The sequence below is a fragment of the Euprymna scolopes genome, chromosome 6 (genome assembly GCF_053919585.1).
Source record: "Euprymna scolopes isolate OS-2025 chromosome 6, ASM5391958v1, whole genome shotgun sequence".
Classification (NCBI taxonomy): Eukaryota; Metazoa; Mollusca; class Cephalopoda; order Sepiida; family Sepiolidae; genus Euprymna; species Euprymna scolopes.
The window spans coordinates 43,720,047-43,731,961 of NC_136487.1; the positions used below are offsets into that span (position 1 = coordinate 43,720,047).

An 11,915-nucleotide genomic window follows, 5' to 3' on the forward strand; every position below is an offset into this window, starting at 1 on the left:
ACCACACTTTCTGGACGGCAGGTGATTGGCCGATAGTTATCGACCTTAATGTGTTTTGATGTATTCTTCTGGCAGAGCACTTTTCGTTCATGCTTGTAACTTTTTCACTGCACCCCAACGCTTTTTTCTTACATATATCCTAACCAATGGATCTTTATCGCAATATTGTCATGACGCTTCTTGTATTCCTTTTGAGCGAACTCCCCACAATTACTGATGAGGTGTTCTACATTTTCACATTTCTGTCCACACAGTCAACACAAAACCGTTTTATCAATTTAATACTTCATATCATTTGTCCTAAGCGCTTGCTCCTGTGTGACTCATATTAGGGCGGTCCTGGATATGACCTTAAACTATATCCCGTGGTGAGGCCCCAGCTTGCGGGCGTTGGGGAGTGTGGAGCCACCCTTTAATTGCCATTGCTCCCAGATCCACTCTGACCCGGAGTGGTAGTAACTGTTAGGGTCCCAACTATGGGTTAAATAGAAACCGACTGGAAAACAACAAATATATTTTATTAAAAGATTTTTCTTCTGAATCTTTGGATTCGGCATTAAATGACCTGAAAAGGGTTGATATGCCGTAAAACAAAAACAACCAACCAATCATATTAGGGTGTCTGTCTTAACCTTCAAGTCCTATTTTAATAACCATTGCCAGTTTTTTATTGGGGGGGGGGGGTCCACTGCCTCTGATAGATCTCTACTGAATTAACAATGCATTTTCTTCTCAATCTACTTGTCTTTCGCTTTTTGTTCATTTCTTGCTTTAAATTCTTTGTTCCCTACCAGTTCGCACGCTTGCAGATTTTCAAATTTTAACACACGCTTTATAAGCTTTTCCTTACAATTAAAGATATAAACTTTCAGACTATTTTCTTCTTCTTTTACGCATCGTTCTACACCTGAAAATTTCCTTTCTTCACATGAACGTCTCTAAGATTTTCCTCGTTTGATGTTAATGACACCTTCAATCGTTTCCAAGAAATATCACATATTCACCCCATATATTTTATATATTGCTTAATCCAGATCATATGCTTTACGATAATATATCCATGACATTAGTAGATTTGTGAGTTTTTCTCTTACAATCTATCATACAATTCCGAAACATTATCTTAACAATAAGCAATTGATCTTTGGTGCCTCTGCTACCTCGCCTATATCCATTTTGTTTCTCAGGTAAGATTCTTTGTTGCTCAAGATATTGATAAATGTCATCTGCCAAAATACCTCTCAGAAGTCTCCACATGAATGGAAGGAAGGTGATTGGCCGATAGTTATCGACCTTAATGTGTTTTGATGTATCCTTCTAGCAGAGCACTGTTCGTTCATGCTTGCTTCATTTAGTAAATATTTCTGCTATTTTTATTGCATTACCTGTTAATTTATTTTATATACGATCGTTTTCGACTTGTTTGGTATTCTTTTTGACATTAAATATATTGATATTTTTGGAATTTTTAGATATTCCATCGATTATTGAAGTAGGATTTTTTTCTGGAAACTTTGGAATTAGAATATTTATCAATATATATTTATCTTCTGTAAAGATTATGGATTATTTAAATTAAAAGTCATTGTTAAATTTTTTTACTTCTTTTAAGTATTTTTTTTACTATATTTAGAATAAAATTTATTATATAAGTACTTATTTTATATCTAAAATTTGGTTTGATTTATTTTAAGAAATTTAATGGTTTATAATACATTCATGATGCTCGGAAAATAAGTCAAACTGCAGTGTTAAGTAACTATTAAATTGCATTTATTATATATTTTTTTACAAAGGAGTCACCACTTATCAAGGCCCGGAGGCCACTCGAGGATAAGGGTTAATAGGTATACATTAGTCACTGGGATTACAGCGTAGTAATCATAAGTAGTGGAAATTTTGTAAATTGTATTACTTAGGGGGACGATTCATCAACAACTTGTTTATGTTGGACTTGAAGACAACTAAATTGTAGTAAGCAGGAAAGCAGGCAATCGGAAGAGAGTACCACAGGCGTGCAGTTCTAAGAAAGAAACTTTGTTCATGGAATCTACGTTTAGGTTATAGTGTCTTATATATATATATATATATATATATATATATATATATATTACTATATATTACTGTTGTGTATACTTACGCTGTCAAAATATATTTTGTATATATTTATGAGAATTTATTTCAAGATTGCTTAATGCATATTAAATATACTGATGTATAATTCATACTATCTATATTATATTTCTCCTAGGCTGTCTGTTTGTATGTTTGTCTGTTCCACTTTTTCTCAGAAACTAACGTGCCGATGTGAATGACATTTTGTATCGTCTTTAGTTATGATAAGATGCAGCGAATTAATTATTATGGCATCCGTTCAATGCACAGTTAGTGATCAATATATATCAATCACTACAATAACACATTTAACCACATTTACTCTAGAAGTTGGACATAAATCACTCATTCTAAATTAATGGGCTATAACTTTTATCCGTTTGTACCGGACTCAAAAGACTAATGCATTATATATATATATATATATATATATATATATATATATATATATATATATATATATATATATAGATAGATAGATAGATAGATAGATACAAATATATATATATATATCTTATTTCCTTTTCTCTTTTCGTTTGTTCTTTCTACATTTTCCTTCACTCTTCTCTTCCCTTCTTTCTTTCTCTCTCTCTCTCTCTCTCTCTCTCTCTCTCTCTCTCTCTCTCTCTACCTTTATGGAAATCACTTGATGTAAGGAGCTAACAAGAACTGTTAGAAGCACCTTATCCTGCCTTGACATGGTTCAAAATAGACTTCGTAATCTAGTAGGGGATGCCATTTTCTCTTCCCTACAAATTTTTCCATCAAAAGAGACGTTGTGAGCCTGTCTTTGTCTATCATTATTTTCATGACAAGTGCTTGTCTGAGCTCCAATCTGTCCTCCCTTCTTGCCAAACTTTCATGAAAAACATTTGTCTAGTTGAAACAACTATCAATAACTTCCCCCACTCTTTATCTGTGCCTAAACCTGAACGTAAAATTCATGCAAAAAACTTCTTTCTTAGAACTGCCCGCCTGTGGAACTCTCTTCCGTTTCCTTGCTTTCCAGCTGACTACAATTTAGTCATCTTCAAGTCCAATGTAAACAAGTTCTTGATGAGCCATTCCCCTTAAGTAATCCAATTCACCAAATCTCCACTACTAACGATTACTACGATATTGTCCCAGAGACTAACGTACAATCATTAACCCTTATCTTGAGTAGCCTCCGGGCCTTGATAAGTGGTGATTCCTTTGTAAAAAAAAAACAAAAAAAAAACAGGAAAGATGATTATCGCAAAGACAAAGGATGCCTTTTGAATGTATTATTGAAAAGACCAAAGCTTTATATCGGGGACAAGGTCAGCAGTAAAAGAGTTCCACAAGTCTGTAGCTCTTGAAAGGAAGTTTAAAAATAAGAAGATGTATTACAATGTGGTATCGCAACAGCGAATAAATAGAAACCAATAGACCAATGAGTCAAACGAGCTGGAACAAAGGAAGCAGGGAATAAATCAAACAATTCTGAAGAACACCCGCCACATTAGTGTTTATTTAAAAAAGACTGAGACTAGCAACATTACGTCTGTGAGACATAGGTTGCAAAGAAAAATAAAGGGTGAGGCTAATCAGGTTACATACACGTTCCAAGAAATTTAGTTATATTCTTCCTTCCACTTATTCTGCTGTCATTCGCTTTCTATTTGTATTATTTGTCCCTCCTCCCACCATCTAAAAATTTATGTACAGATGAAAAGTGTGCACAGTAACAAGATAAACAACACAGACTTTTATTAGTTTTGCGTCGAACTCGGTGAATACGTGATTTGTTATTAATGGGTAATAAAAGTTATCGCACAAAAGAATATTTGCAAGAGATGATTTTTGTGCATAACAAAAAAAAAAAAGCCTCAATTCGAACTCAGCTGCAAAAAAAGGTGTTAGATAAAAAAAAAAAAAAATCCCGGTTATAAACTACTTTCTGTTACTTCCGCTTTGGGTTTAAAATAATTGCTTACGATATAATACAAAAGAAAAAAGTATTCAGTTTATATGATTTTTTTTTATTTCGAAAGAATTGATATTTTATGTATTTCTTTTATATAAAACTAGCGGGGGTAGCCGACGTTGCCCGGGTGTAGAGAGGTGGTGTATTAAGGAGTCAATACTACTAGAAAAAAAATAGACGCTGCCTGAGTGGAGAGAGGTGTGAAAAAAAAAATTAAGCGAACAATAAAATAATTCAGTTGTTTTAAAAGGAAAAAAAATCACATTACGTAAGCTCCGAAATAAGAAAAAAAAAAAGTAGGCAGGCAGACAGGCAGGCTCGAACCTGTAACGCAAAGGAGGAAAAGAAGGTGAAAAAAACAAACAAGTAAATCGCTTAACCCCCGCGTCCATCATGAGATACGACTTCGCCGCTGTTCAAATTAAGGCTAGTGATCGCAAGCGCGTATGATGACTTTGGAGAAATGTCGGCGAAAAAGTGACTCCACCTTGTACAAACCTGTCCAGTCGAGGGTGAAGAAACAAATGTTTGGGGCCAACTTTTCTATATTTGTCACCCAAGACACTGAGCTTCAAAACAATACCGATCTAGTCAGGGTCCGTCGCGTGTGTCAAAAGTTTTTGCGAGACATACTAACACACACACACATTTTACCTTTTTTATACATAAATAATCTTTTTTTTTTTTTGTATATATAAAAAATACTTATTAAAATTGATTTAAGTTAAAAATATTTAATGTAATTGACTTTATTTCGGAAATATGAGATTAAATTAAAAAGTAATTTTAAATAATTACTTCCCGATGTGGTTTGATATTACTTTGAAAATATCATGAAAACTTTTCTTCTTTAATAATAAAAAAATATTTAATAGAATTGTGAATTAGAAAAAAAATAATGAAGTTGTGAATTATGAAAATATTGTTGATGAAACTGAGTTTTTTATTTAAGACATGTAAGACGTTTTTAATTACGAAAATAATTAAGTAATAATGTCATATCGCACATTCAAAGCAATTTTCTTTCCTTTTTTTTCTACTTCGTCCTTTTTACTTATTTTTAGTAAAAAAAAATTATTTTAAATTCAAGCCGGAAGTACCAGGAATTATTTTATAGCCGGAAGCCATTTTGACATAACCTGTTCCCGGGAGACTTATTTCGTTTTACCGATTTTTACCATTCTAAATTCATTTATTTCATCCCAATTTCAATTTGATTTATTTATTTTATAATTACATGATTAATATTTTATATGCAAGAGACTAAGTGGTAGTTGATATCTTACTTTTTACTGAAAATAAATTATTCCTTGTTTTAAAATGAACAAAAAATCGCAAATGGTAGAAAAATGTAATCGAAAATACAAAGGTAACACTGCAGTAATAAGATTTTAAAAAAAGGCAGTAGATTAAAGTTGTAACAAGGGATAAAAATTATAAAAAAGTAATTATTTTGAAGATAAATTACCACATCATAATATTTTTGAATACGTAAGCATTCCAGTCGTATAAATCGGTACAAGCTGATATACTGACATGACAGATGGCATAATATCAAATTATATTCGTAAAGAGTTTCTGCCAGATCAAAGAGGCGTCTGGCGCTTCTTTGGCACCAGTTGAAAACACGATAAGATGAAATATTGTGAAAATGAAGGAATTCCAGTTTGAAACACTATAAACTTCGGAAGAAAAAGAAAAAGAAATAGAAGACGATTAACAACAACAACAACAACAACAACAACAGCAACAACAACAACAACAAGCACAACAACAACAACAATAATAACAACAATAACAAGAAGAGGAAGAACAAGATTAAGCCCATGTCAATTAACAAGTCTGCTTCAACTTATATCACAAAGTTAGATACAAACTTAGAATAACGACTGCAACTGTAGGGTAATACTAGAGAGAGAGAGAGAGAGAGAGAGAGAGAGAGAGAGAGAGAGAGAGAGAGAGAGACAGACAGACAGACAGACAGACAGACAGACAGAAAGAAAATAATAGTTTACAAAACTATCGATAAATAATATTGCATCTAGTATATAAATTCATTAGCTAATTCGAGCCATTGTGTTTATTTAATAGTCTTATGAATTCGTTATGATACTTCACTAGGTGTCAGAAACTGACCTTACGAATGTGTGAAAAAATATTGAATAATTCGACCCCTGTCTTTCCAACTCGAAAAATGTAATTCAAACCCTAATTTTTTTTTTCAATTAAAGGAGCAAGGACCAAGGTTTCATAAAAAGACAACGTGGTTTTTAACTTAGGATTTTACAGGTAAATTTCTAAAAGACACTTCTTTTTTTTGTTTTAAATTTGAATATATTATTTATTGATCTTTTATCTTCAATTTGTGATATATAAAACTTTTGTGAGTAAATTAATTATTTACTTTTTAATAGACATTTCAAAATGGGGGGCGTGAATTAAAAAAAAACGTTTGTCTAAAATATTATATTCGGTTTATTGGAAAGAGCATAAAATTTCACATTAACCCTGACAATATCGTAAAAATTGAATCAATAGAAAATTTGTTATAGATTTTTAAATTTTAAAAATTGAAAAATATTTAACTCATAAAATTCAATTGATTTCATTACGTAAAAATGTTTTTTTTAAATAAAAAATAATATTTCTATTACTTTTTATACAACTTTCATAGTTTATTTTGGAAGTATAATCCATAAAGAAAATAAACAACCAACTTTTAAAAGAGAAATTATGAGGTTTTTATATTTTATTCGCAGTTTCGTGTTAGGGGTGTCAAAACATCCCAAAAAATTCTGATATATCTAACACTCCACTCTTCCGTTTTAATGTTTTCGGTTTTAAATTCTATACACAATTAATGATTAGAAGTGATTTTTTTACGATTTAAAAAAATAGTTTTAACATTGTTTGTTTTTATAATATTTAAACACTTATTTCTCTCTATACAACTATGGTATGTAACACACACACACACACACACGATTTGGAATCATACAAGGTTATTTATGCCGGGTTTTTTAAAAATCTTCTTAATGAAATGAAAAATAAAAATGAAATAAAAATAAAATAAAACGAAAACACGATTATTATTATTATTATTATTATTATTATTATTATTATTATTATTATTATTATTATTATTATTATTATTATTATTATCTTTTTGCATTTTTTTAGTTAGTGTAAAACGCAACCTGTGGGGCTAAACGCTTCTTACTTCCGGTGTTAACGACTCTAACCGTGAAACCTAACTATAACCTTTATTAGTGCTTTCAACTCAACATTTACTTTTACACAAAGAATTTATTCTTTAATATTTATTATTACAACACAACGATATCGTGATTTCACTTGCATTACACTTACATTAAAACAAATAAGTTCATTTAGAATTCGAGAAAAATTTTAAATGAAAACAAAAAAATTCACCTGAATTACACTTAAATTAAAATTTAAAAAATAAATTTATTTAGAATTCGAGAAAACAAAAAATTCATTTAGAATTCGAATGTGATGCGTGACTACTGAAACTAAGCCAAAACAAACTTCACTGCTAGCCCCCCCCCTCGAACTTTTTTTTTGATTTTTCAAACACCCGGGCACCACCGTACCGTTCGTATTCTATCACGTTCATTTTTATAATTGTTTTTGTTTTTTCACGATTTTTAAAAATAGTTTTAACATTGTTTTTATAATATTTAAACAGGGTTATTGCTTCGCTTACACGCCTCTAAAAACCCGTGCAACGCCGGGTACCCTCCGCTAGTAAATAATAATTCGAAACGAAACAAAGTGAATATAGAATAAATACGCGTAAATGTAGTAATAAAAATTATTAAAAAATAGGAAAGAATAAATAACAGAAAAAATGTGGAAATTAAAACTAAATCAAAAATTAAAAAAAAACACGAAAATAAGGTTTAAAACAAGAATTTCGGTTTGCACGGTACCCAATATGGCCGACCTATAACAACGTGAGGAAGGAATTTCTTTTCCCCAAACGAACGCATCAGATTTATCATATACAAAATTAACTTTTTGTTGGTAACATCGGATGGAAATCACATCCGACGAGTTGGTGAGAAAGAAAAATTTTATGAAAACATAAAATCATAAAATTGTCATCTCATTAACGAAACGGCTGTAATTAATAGATCCAAGATGAAATAAACAAGAGTTATGAAGAAAAAATGTGAGTCTTTGAATTTCAACAAACTTTTGTAATATATATATATATATATATATATATATATATATAAAGTTAAAGATATTAATTTTTCTTAACTTTTCCTTATTGTTCTGATGATATAATAAAGTTATATATAACTTTTATTTATCATCTTTCATTTAATACATTTGTTTTCTCCTCTTAATAGTGTTGAGTTTTTCTCATCTTGATAAATTTTGCTTTGTTAAAGATTTACTCTTTGATAACATAATTATATATATATTTAATATTTTATCTATCTATTTATCTCTCTCTATCTCTATCTCTCTCTCTCTCTCTCTCTCTATATATATATATATATATATATATATATATATATATACATATATAATATTTATGTATGTATGTATGTAGTGGATTTCTAATGAGTGGAAAAATTGAACGGAATGCTCGATTCCTGCTGAATAGCGTAATCGATTGTTGTTGTTAAACTCAAAGTTGGAGGGACGAATATAAAGTGGACGGTGCTTGAAAGAAAAAAAAACATTTTCACGAAACACAGAAAAGACCAATGGAACTGTGAAAATATTCCAAAATTTGGGAACTTTTTATTTGTATTTCATGTCCTCGTTACTAATATTACAAAGCCCTCCCCCCTACTACGAAAAGAATTATCTTTCTAAAATAATACAAACCCACCCACCTCAAGGACTACGACCTTTGTTACTATCAATTTGCTTTCATTCTTTTGTACAAAAAAAACTTATATGTCTTTGTATGTGTGTGTTTGTACATGTATATATATATATATATATATATATATATATATATATATATATATATATATATATACTTATATGTATACCCACGCAAGCACGCACATACACATATATACAGTAAAATTAATATGAAGCGATGGAAATTTTGAGAAGTGTCAATAAAAGGCGATATCTAAAACGTTGGCCGAATTAGAAGGACAATCATTTCCCAAGCGAGAGCAAGGATTGGAAGTACTAGTTAACCACATCAGACTCGCAAGGGAAAAATAAATCATTTATATATACGATAAACATAAAAGGTATACGAATTTAGACCAAACCTTTCGATGAAAAAGCTCTTAATATAATGTACCTTTTTATAATAATGACTCATATTTTATCCAGGCCAAAAGCCATTCGTTTATAAGTGCTAAGATGATTGTCAGTTGGGTGATGAACCATACTATGAGAAGATTAGAACGATTAATGGGATAGACAAAATTTGATTACCAAAAGAATACGATCTGACAAGCAATTTTTGACATATGACATGAAGACAGTTATGCTGTAGTGGCACAAACGAGAAAAAAAAACTCCGCAAAATTAAATTCCATTTGGTTTTATTGTAATTGTATGCGGAAAAGAAAGTTCTTTGTAGTAGTAATAAATAGTCGAGTTCCTCCGGCTTTGAATGTCTTACAGGAATAACGAAAGATTGGAGCTCAGTCGAGCATCTTACGTAAAAAGAACTATAGAGTATGAAAAGATTAGCCAAATCTTTTCTGTAAGGAAGAGAGATAATCTAGTACTAGATTTCGAAGCCGATTTTATACTCAGTCAATGCAAGAAATAGTGCACTGAATGACACCTTCCCAGACGTGTCAGCTGTATGTCATCTTATTTACATGCAACTAATTTCACAGCACTTACAAAACTACATTTTCTTAACAAGAGGTAAATTATTTTACGATTGAAAACACGCAAATAAGCGGATAAAAAGATTGACCAAAAACCTAAAACACAATTTTATGAAAGTCATTCCAAAATTAATGCCTCCTATTTTTTATTCCGCCCGAATGGTCAAAAGGGATTGCAAATTGCATTGTTTTAATGACTAAACTTATGCATTCATAACCTGAAAACTTTGTCTGTTGCAGATTTTGATGGTACGAGATTCTAAGAAAGCAACCTCCTGTTATGGACGTGCATCAGAAACAGAGATGTGTCATTGAATTCCTCTATTCAGAAAAAATTGAACCGATGAACATTCGCTGGCGCCTTTTGAACGTTTACGAAGCGTTTGCAGTTAATATCAGCACAGTTATGACAGTTAGGAAATGGGTTCGTCGATTTCAGAGTAGCGACAGAGATGGGAGTTACAAAGAGCGCTCCGGACGCTCATGCACAGCCACCGCCCCAGAAAACACTGTGTGCCTCAACCAACTTATCTTTACTGATCTGCGGATTGCAGTGAATGAAATGCGTATAGAGTTGAACGTGGGTGTTAGTGCATTGGAAATGATGTTGTTAGTCCTAGGATACAGCAAAGTGTGTACTTTGTGGATTGCACGAATACTCACGCAGGACCAAAAGGACCATCGACAGGATGTCTGTTTGGACTTGTTGAGTCAGTTCGAAGGCGATGACGGATTCTTGGACCCCATCACCATTTGTAACGAGACGTGGTGCACCACTACGAACCGCAATCTAAACGGCAGTCGATGGAATGACGCCACTCGCGCTCCCCCGCAAAGACGAATAATTTCAAGACACATACATCTACAGGAAAAATGATGTGAATCGACTTTTGGGACAGAAAAAGACGTCATCCTCCTACATTTCTTGGAGCAGAATTCGCGACTAATTTCGACCGTTACGTTGAAACGTTGACAAAGATGAAGACCTGGAAAGCACGAGAAAAAGGAAGCATTCCGTTTGCAACACGACAACGCCAGGCCACACACAAGTTTGTAGACCACGGATTGTGTGACAAAGTTCGGCAGGACGGTGCTATCACCCACCGAATGGATCATTTTCTCAATCTGGCACCGTCAGACTTCTACTTGTTCGGACCTCTGAAGGACGTATCACGTGGGCAGCATTTTCCCAGCCACGCCGTGACTGTAGTCGTGGAAAAATGAACCGCCTCGGCAGGCATTGACTTTTACCACAAGACTTTCGTTTATCACTGGTAAATCTGCATTGAGAACGGACGGCGATGATTATGTAGAACAGAGCACAAAAGGTTGCTTGTTTTAATGGTACTACTCCCATCTTCGTAACTTTTCAGAATTTTGAGTTAAAAAATAGGAAGCATTACTTTTTGAACAACCTTCGTAACTTAAAAATAATTAACGTAATATAATAAAACGAGCATAACCAATGAAAATTTCCTTTTTCACGCAAATTATTGGGCCGATCTGGATTAAATTTTGTAGAGACTCGCAAACTTGCACGGTGCCAGTCAAAATCAACGTCTACTTTTATTTTTCTTACAGACAAAACAACTCGTTTCCATTTGTATTATTTCGAATATTCGAACTACTAATCTCATTTTTTGTGTCATCTATGATCCATACTTTCGAACAATATTTTCGAACTTTATGTATTACTATGTAGTGATCCATATAAATACATAGAAGGAGTATACATCTAAAAACAAAAATAGGTTTAGGGCTCTAAATATTCATAGTAGAATTGTCCGTGGCGTAACGGATAAAGTATTAGGTAAAATTTAGCTTCAAACAAAACTCTTCTTGAAGTTCAATCCTCAGTGCCGACGGCGCTAAAAGTTACGAATTGTTTAAAACTTCTACCCGAAACAAGGACATGCAGCACCAGTTCGAAATTCTGTGCAGATGCCCGAGTTCGATATGATACACCTGAAAAAGGCCGGGGGTTATATTGACCGAATTATTGTGAA

General features: G+C 32.3%; 1 protein-coding gene across 1 annotated transcript; it reads left to right on the forward strand.

Annotated features, from left to right (window-relative positions):
* Positions 1-10,252: 10,252 nt before the first annotated feature.
* On the forward strand, positions 10,253-10,786 carry LOC145278162 (histone-lysine N-methyltransferase SETMAR-like). The gene has a single exon (XM_080130441.1). The coding sequence runs from the start codon at positions 10,253-10,255 to the stop codon at positions 10,784-10,786; it is 534 nt and encodes a 177-aa protein (XP_079986567.1).
* Positions 10,787-11,915: the final 1,129 nt, after the last annotated feature.

Excerpts from the sequence above, each read along its gene's own strand:
- LOC145278162 (XM_080130441.1), top strand. The coding sequence starts at position 10,253 with ATGAACATTCGCTGGCGCCTTTTGAACGTTTACGAAGCGTTTGCAGTT.